General features: G+C 34.6%; 1 protein-coding gene across 1 annotated transcript in view; it reads left to right on the top strand.

The window, feature by feature from the left end:
• The window catches only part of LOC126513735 (pancreatic alpha-amylase), an 11031-nt gene extending 3755 nt beyond the window's left edge, over nt 1-7276 (top strand). Inside the window, exons 3-10 of the mRNA XM_050162251.1 lie at nt 1006-1194; nt 1809-2039; nt 3184-3317; nt 4010-4132; nt 4224-4323; nt 4819-4937; nt 5046-5171; nt 7079-7276. Of these exons, the coding sequence (XP_050018208.1) occupies nt 1006-1194; nt 1809-2039; nt 3184-3317; nt 4010-4132; nt 4224-4323; nt 4819-4937; nt 5046-5171; nt 7079-7268 (1212 nt within the window). The 3' untranslated portion in view covers nt 7269-7276. The remainder of the gene's footprint in view (nt 1-1005; nt 1195-1808; nt 2040-3183; nt 3318-4009; nt 4133-4223; nt 4324-4818; nt 4938-5045; nt 5172-7078) is intronic.
• The last annotated feature ends 10625 nt before the right edge of the window (nt 7277-17901 follow it).

Raw genomic sequence — 17901 nt, 5'->3', positions numbered from 1 at the left:
AGTAGTATTCTAATGTGTATATATTCCACACTTTCTTCATCCATTCTTCCATTGAAGGACATCTAGGTTGTTTCCAGGTTCTGGCTATTACAAATAATGCTGCTATGAACATAGTTGAACAAATGCCCCTGTCATATGATCGGGCCTCTCTTGGGTATATTCCCAAGAGTGGCATTGCTGGGTCCAGGGGTAGGTTGATCCCGAATTTCCTGAGAAACCGCCACACTGCTTTCCAAAGTGGTTGCACAAGTTTGCATTCCCACCAGCAATGGATGAGGGTACAGGCTGACATCCAGTTATGCCAGAACCATTTGTTGAAGATGCTTTCTTTCTTCCATTGTATACTTTTAGCTCCTTTTTCAAAAAATCAGGTGTTCATAGGTTTGCAATTTAAAATCTGGGTCTTCTTTTGAATCCATTGGTTGACTTCACTGTTTTTATGCTAATACCAAGCAGTTTTCACTATTGTAGCTTTACCATCCCTGACTTCAAACTCTATTACAGAATAACAGGTTTTTATTAGGCATTGTGACATATGTGAGGATTAAATCATTTCATATGACTCCATTTTCTTCCCACAATCTTGGGTTTGCTTTCCCATAATTGTTTTAAATGGTAAGTATTTACTTTCTCCTATAATAAATATCTAATTACCTTTAGCTCTTCAGACACATAGATTTTGTAATCTTAGATCTTCTAGTGCTCCTACAAAATTTGAAACACAATACTCTCATTTTTATACTGTGTTTTGCTTTCTCAAAATTAGACTGTTTTGTTTATGATGGCAATAGTTTCTGTTTAGCTCCATTTAAGAGTTCTATATTTTTTTTTATAAATATTAGGACTATTGTTGATCATATTTCACATTAGTTTCCTTTCCTATTTGACTCCCTTTACTCAAGTGAATCTATAAAGATATATTTTGGAGATTTGCTAGCATGTTATGAATTTGCCATTGAAGCTAGATTCCCAAGTCTGGCTGAAGCAAGCACTTTTTTTCTTCAGGTCCGTATTTATGTGGATGCAGTTATTAACCACATGTGTGGCGCAGGCGGTGGTGCAGGGACAAGCAGTACCTGTGGAAGTTACTACAATGCCAATAACAGGGAATTCCCTGCAGTTCCATATTCTGGTTGGGATTTTAATGATGGAAAATGCGATGGAGAAATTTCTAACTACAATGATGCTAATCAGGTAATGAGAGAAATATTAATCAGAATAAAGAAACATCTCGGTATCTAGAAGTGCACAATTTATAAATGGTAATTTATAAATTACCATGAGACATGTTCAAATACCATAGGAAAAGAGATCACTATGACAAAAAGCTTGAAAAATAGAAATGGAAAATGTGCTGGATTTTTTTTTTGTATTATTCTCTAAGTATAGAGAAAAATCAATAATAAAATGGAGACATGCTCTTTGGTGACCTTGTTTAAAAAATTGAAAAGCATGGGTTTATAATTTATATAAAAATCGCAGTATGGATAGAGAAAAGAGGAAGAAGAAATGGAGACATTAGAGACAAAAGGGGGGGGGAGAGAGAGAAGAATTAACTATCTCAAATTCTTATCCATTTTATCTGATATTTTCTTTATCTACCACAGAATATATTTTAAAATCACTGTCCAAAATAAAACATCAGTGCTTCTCATGTTCTCGTGTTCTAAGGAAAGGCAATATCCTGTGTTCTAAGTAAGGCAATATGAAATATCCACTTGTAATTGAAAGAGGGACTGAAGAAAGAAATGAATTGAAAAACAATGCATGACTTTTTATACATTAGTCAATTTTTTTTTTTAAAATAGGTCAGAAATTGTCGTCTGTCTGGCCTTCTGGATCTTGCACTTGAGAAAGATTATGTTCGTGGCAAAGTGGCTGACTATATGAACCATCTCATTGACATTGGTGTGGCAGGGTTCAGACTTGATGCTGCTAAGCACATGTGGCCTGGAGACATAAAGGCGATTTTGGATAAACTGCATAATCTAAATACACAATGGTTCTCTGCAGGAAGCAGACCTTTCATTTTCCAAGAGGTAAAAGAATATCCATGTTCTTTTAAAAATTATATTATAATTTAATTGCAATGTTTATCTCTTCCCTTTTCTCCCACTATACTCATCCATATATGCTTTCATATATTCCTTAAAGATTGTAGACGTTCTTTTGACCATTTTTATTGCACACACACTATGTATGTGTGTATGCTCTTATATATGCATATATTTATATTTAATAGAATATATACATATACATATACTTATATCCATATGTTCTTAAATTGCTTATATGTATAAGCATATGTTCCTTAATTTTAATAAACATTATTAAACATATCATATTTAATAAAATAAGGATATATGTATATGTATACATGAATACATATGTTCTTAAATATATATTTATATATATAGTCTATTTGCTAAAAATATATGTATATATTGGTACTAGACAACGAATTGATATGGTCTTCCCTGATATCCATCTCCCAATTTCCTCAGTTGCTTATAATTCTTTCTATATTTCTTTGTATAGTGTTGAGCCCATGTGGGCTTTTTCTTAAATATTATCATTTCATAAATCACATAGTAGCTAGGCATAAAAAGCTACTAAGCTTTTTATTAAGCATAATGTAGGTTAATGTCTCAGTCTGTTATACCCTATAGAATTTGATTGTTTATTAATAGGGTTGCAGTTATTTATAGGTAGCATGCTTAGTTCTTTACCACAGCAGGTTCCAAGTTAGTACAAACTTCATTAATTCATTTTCTAACTCTTCAGATACCACTATAACAAATAGACCAATCATAGTCATTTTTGTCTCAAGCCAATCTTTCAGAGTGAGTTTAAGATTCATCTCATGGTATCACGTTTGTAAATGTTTAAACAATTTGATGAAGTTTTCTGCGTGGCAATAATATTATTTTAAGTGTACCAGGGATAAGGCCTTTGAAGCTCTGTTTCTTTGGAAAAACTATTGAGTTCACAAACACTTCTAATGCTCACTTGACAGCATGCATTATATCAGCGTGAACTAATTAATTTTTCCCTCTGTCAGCCACCCTGGAGGATGAAAATTTGCCCTGTCTTTCAATATTCTGATTTCTGAATGACATTATATTTAGAGAATATGCTCTAAATATATATGAAAAATTACAGCTGCCCCAATTTACCTACTAGGTCATTGATCTGGGTGGCGAAGCAATTAAAAGTAGTGAGTACTTTGGAAATGGCCGTGTGACAGAATTCAAGTATGGAGCAAAACTGGGCACAGTTATCCGCAAGTGGAGTGGAGAGAAGATGGCCTATTTAAAGTAAATATACACCATTTCTTCATTTGATTTATCATAGTTTTCATGTCATTTGATATCAATAAGCTATATCTTCAACTATTCTTATTTAACTAATCATGAAGTGGTTGATTATTAGGCTCAATATTCCTAAATTCCACCCAATTTTCTTTTCCATTTTTTATGTCAATCACAAGGTAGCCCTGGAAATCCAAAGTTTGACTTATGGATTTTTGTCTGCTTGCAATAAATCCATTGCATTCCAGGAATGTTTAACTATGCCCTATTAAAGATAGATTATTATAACAAAAATAGCTATATTCATAAGTAATATTCATAAAGTGGTCAAGTATGAAATTTACATATTTTATATCAAAAAAGCAATTGGAAAAGTTGAGTGTTTTTTGATAATTGCACTGCAGAATTCTACTCTACATAAAAACAAATGGATGTTTTGCTTTTCATGTCCATAGATACACAATACAGTGAAAAATTGAAAGAAAATAAACATTTTAAAAACAAAAAGATTATACTATAAGCCCTTAATGAGGATATATAATCATAGAAAATGATATCGTATATGTATATATATATGTTTATATGTACCTATAACAGAGATTTAAAAAGGAATTGTCATTTATTTAGATAACTGAGGATGCCATATGTAAAGTTAGTCTATACATTATGAAATAATAATTTGCTTTTTTTAAATGTAGGAACTGGGGAGAAGGTTGGGGTTTTGTGCCTACTGACAGAGCCCTTGTCTTTGTGGACAACCATGATAATCAGCGAGGACATGGTGCTGGTGGTGCATCCATCCTGACCTTCTGGGATGCTAGGTGGGGAACATTTTTTGCTGTTGTGTAACCTTCTTTTAATGATGGCATTATATTATATATTTCTGCTCTAATACCTTCTTTAAACTTTCAGAATGTATAAAATGGCTGTTGGATTTATGTTGGCTCATCCTTATGGATTCACACGAGTAATGTCAAGTTATCGTTGGGCAAGAAACATCCAGAATGGACAAGTAAGTCTTGAAGTTCTTCAAAGCATATCTTAATCTAGAAAAGAAAGAAACTCTGTTTTAATTTCACAAGAAGTTATAGTATATGATCTAATAACTCTGCCCCTGTTTTATGGAAAACTGAGGCAGATCCATGCAATGCATAACAATGGAGACTTCTTAGAAAGTGACTGAAGCCTGTTCTCTAAAGTCAGTGTTCTGCTCTTATTGTCTTGATGTTAGGTGACATTGAAGAGCTTTTAGTGGTTTTGAGAAGCTATTACTTTGATAGAAAGTGAGATCTTTAAGAATTGCTACTGTCATTTTGAATTGAGTAGAGAACATGAATTTACACAGAACTGAAAGACTCAGTGAGGGTCTATAAAAACACTGAAGGACTTAGATTAAAATTAGACACTGCGAAGAAACAAGTATAATAAGTTCGGTTTGGGTTTGCTCTATTGGAAAGAATTGCGCAGACAAAAGCATTAAAATAACCAGATTCTTTCTATAACTAAGGATACGAATGACTGGATTGGGCCACCTAATAACAATGGAGTAACCAAGGAAGTGACCATTAATCCAGACACAACTTGTGGCAATGACTGGGTCTGTGAACATCGATGGCGTCAAATAAGGTGGGAATTTCCCTACAGACTTTGTCTTATAAGAAAGTTGTTTAACTTATTGTTTTAAATTGCTGAATTTGAAGGGTGCCAGCATTTCATATGATATTGTGCTTCTAGGAATATGGTTGCCTTCAGAAACGTAGTCCATGGTCAGCCTTTCTCAAACTGGTGGGATAATGGCAGCAACCAAGTAGCTTTTGGCAGAGGAAACAAAGGATTCATTGTCTTTAACAATGATGACTGGTAAGTCAGTATCAGTAAAATTAGGATTGTATACTTATATGCTTAGATCTTTCTTTTTCTTGTACACTTATGTCTCTTATATGTGAAAAATCTTTTAGATAATGAATTTATGCCAAATTTAAATATTCAGTGTACAGAAGAAAATCAATATTTGCTTATATAATTTTTCCTTTAAATAAAATTTTGTATTTTAGATTTTTGAACATAGATTACAATGGCAGTAGCATATCTTCATATTTGCAAGCTCATTTCACACATTTCACAAAGAATATAAATAGTAAATATATCTTAACATTATTAAGCAATATATCATATTATGACTAGATTACTTTCCATATGTCACTTAACTTTTGAATGTCACTTAATTTTTATTCATTGTACTTATACACAGTCTTCAATGTTCTATCTCCTTGTTTTTAAATATTTAAAAGTAGATGTGTAATTGCATCTAAGTATGAGTGTCTGCAAGGAGTTGTGATTTTCTTTTATAAATTTCATTATTCATAGTAGCATTGTTTGTTATAGGCAGCATCTGAAACAACCTAAATGTCCCTCAACTGAAGAATGGATAAGGACAATGTGGTACATTTATACAATGGAGTACTGTAAAGCAGAAAAAATAACAACATCTTGAATTATACAGAAAAATGAATAGAGTTAGAAAACATTATTCTGAGTGAGGTAACCCAGACACAGAAAGACAATTATCACATGTACTCACTCAAAGTGAGTGGTTTTTAAACATAAATCAAAGATAACTAGCCTACAAACAACAATCCCAGATAATTTAGACAACAATGAGGACACTAAGAGAGACTTACATAGCTCAAATCAACATGGGAATTAGAAGAAGACAAGATCTCCTGAGTAAATTGGGAGAATGGGGACCATGGGGTAGTGTTGAAGGGGGGCAGGGAGACAGGTATGGTACCAGAGAAAAATGTAGAGCTCAATTAAAAAAAAACTTTCATTATTGTTCTTCCACTGTGGTTCTTTCATCTGAGTCTTAGTCTATGGTTCCTTTATCTGTAGGAATGGAGGGCCAAAGTCTTTAATGACATAAGGGAGAGGTACCCATATTTTCCTGAGTTTAAGGCAAGTTGATATTTGTAGTCTAGGAAAGCCAAGGATGTAGAGACTCTGTCTCTCAAACACACACACACACACACACACACACACACACATGCACGCGCACACACACACACACAAAAGACCTTGTATCTCAAAAAATTAATAAATAATTAAAAATTAATACTTACTTAGAGGATCTCCTTGACAGCCAGTGAACTATCTCAATACAAAATCAGCTACCTATCAGACTGAGAATTTTTCAGTAAGTCATATTTTTTGGTTGAAAACAAAATAATTTAGGTACATTGGTACATCATTTATTGAAAGAACACATGGCTGGTATTTCAGGAACACCAGAATTGCTTTGCTCATACAGCTTCCTAATACAAATTTGTATGTATCCATATAAATCCTAGATAATGTTTAATTCTAAAATAAAAACCCTTTGTGGTGTCACGTAATCTAATAACTTTGGGGGAAAATGATGCTGTTAACATATTTTGAAATCATCAGTTTAAATCCAGCAGAGCACAAACTTGAAAGAATGATGGTCCTCACAGGAGCCCTTTCCTACTGAGCATCTCTGGGTTCTCAGGCTTTCTTTGTCTGGTAGCAGTCACCATAGCCCCTGAAACTAACAGACATTTATAATAATATCTTTGGTCTGGAGAATTTTCTTTCTTCCTCACTTGCAGTCTTGTTATTGGGATTTGCTTAATGATACTCTGAACCCTTAGTGACCTATATTATAAGGTTGAAACATTTATTGCATTACTGATAACAGATCTTCTTGTACTTGAGTGAGTTGAATTTAATTAAATATTCTTTCTTTTCAGGGCCTTGTCAGCAACATTACAGACTGGTCTTCCTGCTGGAACATACTGTGATGTCATTTCTGGAGACAAGATTGATGGCAATTGCACTGGAATTAAAGTCTATGTTGGCAATGATGGCAAAGCTCAATTTTCTATTAGTAACTCTGCTGAAGACCCATTTATTGCAATCCATGTTGAAGCAAAATTGTAAGAACCAAATTAAATACATATAAAGCATCAATTGAGTGTGTTTCTTTTTTCATGTGTGCCTTATTATTGTTCATTTTTATCTTCTTTATTATGATGTGTGCATGTGTGATGTTTATATCTGAGCATGGAATTTAAGTAGGATTTTGGAACAAACTGTGTCATGGCTTTGCCTCTGTCCTTTTGTCTGTGGACAGTGGAATCATACTTAAGTCATCAGACTTCAGGAAAGTACTTTAGCTGTTGAGTAATGCTTATAGATCATAAGTAACTAAATTTTAGAGTAGAGTTTCTTTTCTTTATTAAAAGTCATAAATAATCAACGTAAATATACAGAATTATAAACCTTATATATGTTATTAGATAATAATATCTAAGATTTCCTATGTATCAGCATAAAATCTATATTTCCCCCAAAATTCTTAGAACTCTTATTGCATGCTTACAAATAAATTGCTTTACTGTTAATGTAATTTTCATCCTGTACTTCTAGACATTGCATGAAAAATTATTTTTTATAAAAATTCACTCACAATCTAATCACTTATTTATTTTTTGCAATCTAATTTCTTATTAAATATGTCCTTGGCCATTTAAAAATGCATCATTGTTTAATTTTATCTACTGTCATTTTACTCAAATTTTTTTATAAATAGCTATTTCAAGAAAAAATTAATCTTTTTTAATTTCATAGCACAGACACACATACTGTATGTTGATGATACATCAAAACCCCATTATATTTACTTATCATCTTTTACTTGACATTTTTCCCATTCACTTTAAATCACCCATATCCATGCACACACATGTTCAGCTTTTAAGTTGATATCTAGCATGTGAGAGTAGAAAGTCATTTACTTGGTAGAAACAATTGCCAGAGGGTTACACCACTGAAGAATATGACTTCATATACTCAAGCAGTGACTAATAGCTAAGAAACCATTCATGAAGTCTTGGGACCTTTATGTTATTGTCTGATCCACAGTGGAACATTGATGTTGTTCTGTGGGACTTATGCAGACAAACACTAATATTGTGGATGCATATTTACCACAATTACATCCTGACTAGGTGACTAATCGTACCATTAAACTTTTTATTCTCTGACTCTTACATGATCACTTCCTTGATTATCTATTTTGCCTGGAAATGGTTATAGAGAAGTTGCTTTTAGGGATGAATGCTCAGTAGTCACTCATTTTCAGTTGGATCAATTATGATTATCAGCACTAGGTGTCACTAACTTCAAACACAAACTTCATTGGTCAAAGCTGAGTAAGCCATATCAGTCAGACCCTTTATTTCTCTTGTATTATGTTTTTTTTATGACTCTCAATTAAATTTTGAGAGATGGTGTTTCATGTTAGAGTAGTAGACTTTCTGACACAAAACTGATGAAGAAACCTGGCTTTCCTATCAGTTCCCTTTTGCCAACACTACTTTGGTTGTACATGTTAAAAACATTTAGATAATTGGACAATATGTCCATTTGATAAAACAATACTAGTGAATTGTCTTTTAGCTCTGTTAATTTTTATAACAACCATTAACTTACAGCCATGATCAAATGTTCTGCAATAAATCACATCAAAAATCTATCCACAAAGATATTAGTTAAGTCTGTAGACGTTATGACAGCATTTTACCAGAAATCATATATATATATATATATATTTGATAAAGAGACCCATTTGAACTACCCCATAGATCATAGAATACTTAAGATATTAGTAACCAAGTAATTTTATGGGATTATCATGCCTGATACTTGGCTTGTTTAATATTATGATGCTTTTTGTGGCTGTATTAACCAATTAAGCTGAATAGTTCTTTTCAGATTCTATATTGAAGAAGGGAGAGCCACTTGTTAGTTCCCTGCCACCTAGTCCAAAATAATCACACAGAAACTGTATTAATTAAATCACTGCTTGGCCCATTTGCTCTAACTTCTTATCAGGTAGCTCTCACAATTTAATTTAACCCATCTCCATTAATGTTTGCATTGCTTGTGGCAGTAGATTACCAGCAGTTTCAGCATGTCTATTTCCAGTGGTGGGTCCATGGCATCTCTCTCTGCCTTCCTTCTCCCAGCATTCAGTCCAGTTTTCCTCACCTACTTAAATTCTGCCATATCAACAGGCCAAGACAGTTTCTTTACTCATTAACCAATAAAGGACCCAGAGACAAATGGACCTCCCTTTTCTGTTTAAACAAAAAGGAAGACTTTAACTTTAGTTTAGTAAAATTACATATAACAAAACAGCTATCACACAAAAATTAGTTACAATATTTATATCTACTTTATCTTTTATCATAACTAAGGAAAACTATAACTATAAATTCTTTGACTTCATTGAAAACTCCAGAAGGATATGATATTACTTAAGAAAACAGGAAATCATTGCAAGCAACTTCCAAAACTCTAAAATTTACAGAGACATCTCGCTACCTGGACAGTCACCCAGTTCTTCTTTACCATTGGGGCATCCATCTTCAGCCTACAGGCCCATAGTATCTGGCAGAATTTTCCATAAAGCAGGAAATTTCAAGGACAGTTCCACCTATATTGGCAGTTTTCAGTCACTTTCTTCTGTGTCCTATAGAATGTCCAGCAGACACTTCCAGTCAAGCAGTCCAGGCAAGAGCAGTTTTTTTGCCCAAATGGATAAAAAGCCTCTTTGATGTCCATTTTCCTCTTGAAGTAATTGGTACTGCCAGGAGCAGATATGTCTCACTGTCATGAAAAGTCTTCAAATTTTAAAACATTTAAATGCCATATTCTGAAGGTCTCTGAAAGATATGAAGAATATTTAACTAACTGAAATATATATATTACATATATATATATAAACATATATATATATATATAGAAAATCTAACATGACTGCAAGCTTTATTATTATAGATGATTTTCTATTAACTTATGTTTCTTAATTATACATTACATTTTTTTTTTGGCTTTTCGAGACAGGGTTTCTCTGTAGCTTTGGAGCCTGTCCTGAACTCCCTTTGTAGACCAGGCTGGCCTCGAACTCACAGAGATCCGCCTGCCTCTGCTCCCGAGTGCTGGGATTAAAGGCGTGCGCCACCACCGCCCGGCCTATACATTACATTTTAAAATGAATTCCACAAACACAATATATTTATCAAGAGAAGAAATAAACATAACAAAATTTACCTTAAAATTGTGACAATAAACCAAGGTCCATACTAATGCAAATTTCTATAGCATATCCCCCTTTAAATGTAAACAAGCATTTATAAACCACATTTGGAAATATGGGTATAGTTTTTCCAAACTCCTTCATGCTGTTTTTTTGGGAGAAGTATTGTGGGGGTGTTAACAGCAACCTTTCAGAGGGTCTTGTTTCATCAACCCATATTGGTCTGGTAGCAATCCACAGGTTCTCATCTTCTGTGAAAGCAATAAATGAAACTCTTTTCCAGGGCAACATATCCTTAAACCGAAATTCTGAAGTTGAAATACTTCTATAAATATATGTGATGGTTTGCTTAGCAGCCCATACAATGAAATGTATTTCTGTACTTACTCCTTCATAGTCAAAAAATTGAAAGAAAACACAATAATAACCATAATCCAGACTCTGAATTTTCCATTTTTATGTGGCTTAGTTTTCTTTATTCCTTTTAATCTATGACTATCTCTAAAGCATGAACTTATATTATGTCTTTCTATACTCTTTTTCTTCTGTCTCTCAAGCCTATGTATGTTATCCAACACTGTGATCCATTAAAAGTTCTTTTATGTCTGAATCTGTCCTTATTGCATTACCTGTCATTCTTTACTGTCTTGAAGAGCTTTTAAAATGGTTATCAGCTTGGTTGTAGCTGCTCTGGATGCTGGCTCTGCCTCTCTCCACTTTTACAATGGTAGAAGCACCACACTGCCAGCTCTTAGGTTGCCAGGCAGGAGCCGCAATTAGCAGTTCAACCCCAAGAATAAGCATGAAGCACATAAACCACTTTGAACTAAGTAATAGCTAAATCTGCCATGAAAAGCACTGCACAGCCTGGAAATATCTCTTTATATGGTGGCAGGAATCTACCATGTTTTCTTGCCTGCAAATGCCTATTAGACTTGATACCGCTGCCTGCTCAGTCAAGGAGTGCTGAGCCATGGTCGTGGTCTCAGCTACTTTCCTCCCTACCCTGAGTGGGCACATACAAACACCTGGGCCCACAAATGCCATTCAAATGTTCCATATCCAGAGCTTGCACCAGCAGCATGGCCCAGAAAGCCACACCACAAAACTGCAGGGCATTTTTTATTTCTGCTAAGGCCAAACCAGGAAATCCTCTCCCAAAGGAGCTATGACTCTCCCTGCCTCTAGCAAACCGAGCCCATCCAAGAAAAATGCTGCTACCAAAACATGCTTCACTCTGTTCTTTTATACCTAGTATCACTCCAAAGCCCTCTCAGGTTATTTTTTTTTTCTTTTTTCGGATTTTTGAGACAGGGTTTCTCCGTAGATTTTGGCTCCTGTCCTGGAACTAGCTCTTATAGACCAGGCTGGCCTCGAACTCACAGAGATCCACCTGCCTCTGCCTCCCGAGTGCTGGCCCTTTCAGGTTCTACATGGACTTAATTGACCACATGGGTGCTAATTTGTTGCAGGAGGGAGAGCCGCTTGTTAGTTCCCTGCTGCCTAGCCCTGAAATAATCGCACGGAAACTGGAAACTGTATTAATTAAATCACTGCTTGGCCCATTAGCTCTAACTTCTTATTGGCTAGCTCTTTCATTTTAATTTAACCCATCTCCATTAATCTGTGTATCACCACAGGGTAGTAGCTTACCAGCAAAATTTTGGCACATCTATCCCTGGAAAGCAGCTCCATGGCATCTCTCTCCCCGCCTTCCTTCTCCCAGTATTCAGTCCAGTTTCCCCTGTCTACCTAAGTTATCCTCTATCAACAGGCCAAGGCAGTTTTTTTATTCATTACCCAACAAAAGCAACAAATAGACAAAAGTACCTCCTACAATTCTGTTCATTTGTTTTTTTAATTAAAAAATATATCAAAGTAGTGGATTTTCATATGGCTCTTTCACCCAGACATAATTTAGTTAATTCATCTCCATCACTTTAATTCATCATCTACTGATACTCATACTTATCCCATTTTTCTACCTCACTGCTCTTCCTTAATTTCATGTCATGTGCATTGTAACCACACACCCTGTGACCCATTTTCTTTTTTTTCTATTTTGGATTTTTTAGACAGGATTTCTCCATAGCAGGTAAAAATTTTCTAACGTTCTCTCTTCTGTCAACTGAGTACGTTTTGCTTTACAGTATAATAACTTTCCATTTGCCCATGGTTGGTTTTCTTACTGCCAAACTAGAAGTACCCCTCAAAATGTTCATGCATGGTCATATAACAAACATATTTTTGATTTTTTTGAGAATTTGAAACCCTTGTTCCCATAATGGCAGTCCCCCAAACAAAGAATGAGCATTCTCTTTTCCCTGCATGCTTTCAGCATTACTTTTGTCTGTCCCATTCAATCTTTGCATTTTCCCCAAGTATGAAGAAATCTCAAATTTCTCTAATATGACTTTCACTGATAGAGTTTAAGACCATTTGTCCTTATACCCATAGCTTGGTTTCATCTACAATTTCTCTCTTCAAAGACTTAATGTTCCTTTTCAACAAGTCTTTGACTGGACAGATTTTTAACAATCTTCTGCACTGTCATAATTTCCATCCTCACTGTCAAACTTCACTACTGCCTCCTTTACTAATGTACAAGTTTCCTAATGTTTTTCTTCATTGTCTCTGTCTTCAAAGCAATCAAATGCTCTTGGAAAACGACCAAATTAGTTCCAAAATTACAAAATTGGTTTCTGGCAGGAATCTCAGAAGGACTCACCTGTTGGTGAGGAGCTCCAGTTAGGGAATGGCTGTTAAGAAGGGGAGAATCATATTATTCCCAGATAAATTATCAAATGCTAAGTGGTCATCTACAAATACATATACATATACACAAGATTAAAGAACTCAGCAGATTGTATTTATATATATACACATATATGCAATAATTAAGAAAAAGAATTAATGAATTAGAAAGATGAATCGGGGAAAAGGATGAGTTGGAGGAAAGAGAAGGTAGGCTTAAAATAATGTGAATATCTCAGAGTTGTTTAGATTTGCATTTCCTTGATAGCTAAGGAAGTTGAACACGTCCTTCAGTATGTTTTGGCCATTCGATAGTCTTCTGTTGAGCATTCTATGTTTAGTTCAGTACACCACTTTTTAATTGGGTTATGTAGAATTTTAATGTCTAATTTCTTGAGTCCTTTGTCTGATGTGGGGTTGGTGAAGATTTTTCATATTTCATGTTTTCTCTTATTGGCTGTGTCCTTTGCTTTACGGAAGCTTCTCAGTTTAAGGCGGTCCCATTTATTTATTTTTGCTCTAATTGTCTGTGCTACTGGGGTTATATTTAGGAAGTGGTCTCCTGTGCCTATGCATTAAAGGCTACTTCCCAATTTCTCCTCTATCAGGTTCAGTGTGGTCAAGTTATATTGAGGTCTTTAATCTACTTGATCTTGAGTTTTGTGCATGGTGACAGATATGGATCTACTTTCATTCTTCTACAGGTTGACATCCAGTTATGCCAGCACCAATTGTTGAAGATGTTTCCTTTTTTCCATGGTATAATTTTAGCTGCTTTGTCAAAAATCAGATGTTCATAGGTGTTGGTTTAATATCCAGGTCATCAACTTGATTCCATTGGAAAACATCTCTGTTTTTATGCCAATACCAAGCTGTTTTCATTAGTGTAGCTCTGTAATAGAGCTTGATGTCAGATAAAATCTTACATCTGTCAGAATGGCTAAAATCAAAATTACTAATGATAGCTTATGCTGGAGAGGATGTGGAGCAAGGGGAACACTCATCCATTGCTGGTGGGAATGCAAACTTGTGCATCCACTTTGGAAATTAGTGTGGTGGTTTCTCAAAAACTGGAAATCAACCTACATCAGGATCCAGCAATACCACTCTTGGGAATATACCCAAAAGAAGCTCAATCATTCTACAAAAGCATTTGTTCAACTATGTTCGTAGCAGCATTATTTGTAATAGCCAGAACCTGGAAACAACCTAGATGTTCCTCAATGGAAGAATGGATAAAGAAATTGTAGCACATCTACACATTAAAGTACGACTCAGTGGTGAAAACCAAGGACATCTTGGAATTTGTATGTAAAAGGATGGAAGTAGAAAACACTATCCTGAGTGAGGTAACACAGACCCCCACAAAAAATCAATATTCTTTGTACTCACTCATAAGTGGATACTAGTCATAAACAAAGGACATCAAGTCTATAGTTCATGATCCTAGAGAAACCAAGTAACAATATGAACTCAACAAAAACCATATATAGACCCACCTGGAAATTGGAAACAGACAAAATATTTGGGAGCATGGGGGCAGGTGGGAAAAAAAGGGGGAGAAGGGAGGTTGAGGAGAACTTGAGGGAATGGGATAGTTGAGATGGAGGAAGGATAGACATGCAAGCAAGGGAAGAGATACGTTGATAGAGGAAGCCATTATGGGGTTAGCAAGAAACCTGGCTTCAGAAAATTGCCCAGGAATCCACAGGGATGACCCCAGTTAAGACCCTAAGCAATAGAGGAGATAGTGTCTGAACTGGCCTTATCCTGTAGTCAGAGTGATGATTATATTAAATACCACCATAGAACCTTCATCGAACAACAAATGGAAAAAGGAGATGACCCATATGAGAGCACTGGACTGAGCTCCCAATATCCAATTGAAGAGTGGAAGGAGTGAGAGATTGAGCAAGAAATTCAAGACCATGAGGGGTTCATCCACTGAGACAGTTTGCCTGAGCTAATGGTAGCTCACCAACTCCACTTAAAATGGGAGTGAACAAGCACTGGAACAAACAAGTCCCTCTGAAGAAGGTTGAAAGTTGGGGCAGACTGAGCAGACACTGAGAGTGATACTGGGATTTGTCTCTACTGCATGGACTGATTTGTTGGGATCCTATTCTCCTTGGAAGTATACCTTGTTCAACCTAGATGTAGTAGGGAACGCCTTGGACTTTCCACATGGCGGGTGTATGGCACTCTTTTAAGACTAGAGGGGGTGAGGTGAGAGGGTCTGTGGAGGGAGTGGGAGGGGAGTGGGAAAAAGGGAGGGAGTGAGAGGAGAGGAGGGGTTTGGGAGGAGGGGAAGTAGTGGGAATTTGGATTGGTATTTTTAAAAGTAATAAAAAGATAAAAGAAGAAAAAAAATCATGTGAATAATGTATCCAAGTATGGAGTTCTCAATTAAAAGAAATAAATGTAAGAATAAAATAAAAAACAAAGTGCCAAAACGGTCCTGACCTTTTCATAAAAAAAGATTATTTTCTTCTTAGTGACTTTGAGTTAGCCCATCCACCTTTACAACTTTGACATCCTTTAACCCTCAAACATTCCATATATTGTCTAAAGCACCACTTGACTTCTAAACCTTTTCTGATTCTGTTCCAACTTTTGATATATTATTTTTTTACTGAAAAGAAATTTCACCTTATTTATTACTTAAATTTAATCCCATCATTTAAATTTCACCCATTCCTGTCAATCTGCATTGAGTTTTGTGTTAATAAGATCTGACACAATTTATCCATAATACTCTTAAAATAGTTTTTATATATTGAACTTTATTACCATTTGTTTCAGTGCATGGGCTCTGACTCCTCTCAGTCATAAAGTGCCTCTAGAACACATCTAATAGAATTAAATATAAATCATGTATATGTCTTAAAATTTATAATTGTCAATTAAAATGAAGCAAAAATACAAGAATAAATGTTAATAAAATAGTTTTATTTTACTTAATGTATAATGAAATGTTTTTTAAGGACAAAAACAATATGATATAATTATTCCCTTCTATTAGTATTCTAACAGCAAAAGCAAAGTTTATTTTTTACTAGTCATGAATTCTCTTTAACAACATTTCACAGTCAAGAGCCAATTATTGATATTGTTTCATATTGAAAAGCAAAACTTTAGTATTATATTGTGATAAACAGTACATTATAAAAAACACTAAATTGCAATTAGACCTATTAAAAATGCTTCTCTGATATTTATAATATGGACATGACTGAATTCCTCAGTTTCTTTGGTCCATATTTTTATGTGTATGTGGATTTTCCAGGATTCAAATTGAGTGAATAAGACAATTTCTAATTTATTGTTCATTTATGTAAAAATGAGGATGTTACTCATTTCAAGAACTTGGCCAATACCTGGAACTTAGAACATAAAATTTGTCTATACAGTCATTTATTGAGCACAGAACACATTGTTTTTATAGCATTATCTAGTCCTCATAGAGCCTCAATGGTTCTCTTCCTGTTCTGAATGGTGTCACATGGCCTAATTCAATAACCTCATCTGATTTCAGTTTCCCTTTCATAGAAGCTCTAGTGCTATTGACATTTCTGTTGTTTTTAATATTTCTACAATATTTTAAATTCTTTTCATTTGTAAACCTCACTTTTCCATGATTCCTTTTTCTTTGGAATTCAAAGCATTCTCTGCTAGTCATTATTCAAACCAGTGGCAGGTCACATTCTTTTACACATTTGTGTAGTCCCCAAACAATGAATTACCAAGACATCCATTTTAAACTCACTATCTTGTCAATTTTGCTCATTATGTTTGTTCATCTATGTTATGCTATTAACACCATTAATGCTTTAGTAATATTTATGCTGTTTTCTTTTTATACTAAAAGGAACTTCTAGAATGGGAACCCGCTTTGTTCATCATTATAGCCCTCACATACTCTTTCTTTGGCAAAATGAGTACACTAACTCATCATTGGCTAAATGGAAGGGTCGGTTGTTTCTTAACCTATACTATATTTTCTTTCATAGGATTTGAAGTACATTGTAAAAGACAATGAATTTTTATTTTTTATTAAGTACCATTTCACGAAGTAAAGATACTTAGTTCTCACAATAAATTTTACTGCTCTGACCATTGATTGATCCTATGGATTGATAAAGGATAGTTCCATATATCTATGATCCAGAGGCATTTAAATTTAATGTCATCCCTTACATACTTCTTATTAATTTATTTGTTTTGAGGGCTTTCTATATATGTTCTGCTGACTTCCACTATATCCTAATTTCTCTTTCTCTCTAGTACTGAGATATCGAGTACATGCCATCATGCTTTTCAGTTTCTTAATAATCAAAGAAGTTATTAAAATACAAAAAAGCGAAGTAGGGAGCAAAAAAGGCTAAATTGACGATCCCATGACTATTTGTAATGGAGAATACAAAGATTTAAAGATGGAAGGTCCTAAATATATTTGGTTTAAGTTGCAATGCAGTATTGAAAGACATAACAAACAAGACGTAATACCAATCAAATAATACTTGACCTTAAAAAACATTAAGTTTATCCTCCATGGGAATTTCTGAGGATTCTTCAGCTGCTCACACCATTGCTGCTAATCTTGTTCAGATTATAGCTTGTACTCTAAATATTTATTTATGAACATTTACTTTGCAAATGTACCTCTTTCAGCATATAAAGAGGCGCTAGAGAGAACTCTGACGACTTCAAAGCAAA

Source organism: Alexandromys fortis, unplaced genomic scaffold (assembly GCF_014885135.2).
Source record: "Alexandromys fortis isolate MF-2015 unplaced genomic scaffold, M_Fortis_MF-2015_v1.1 scaffold_110, whole genome shotgun sequence".
Classification (NCBI taxonomy): Eukaryota; Metazoa; Chordata; class Mammalia; order Rodentia; family Cricetidae; genus Alexandromys; species Alexandromys fortis.
Note: the sequence above shows the minus strand (reverse complement) of the source record. Positions and strands in the feature narration are given on the sequence as shown.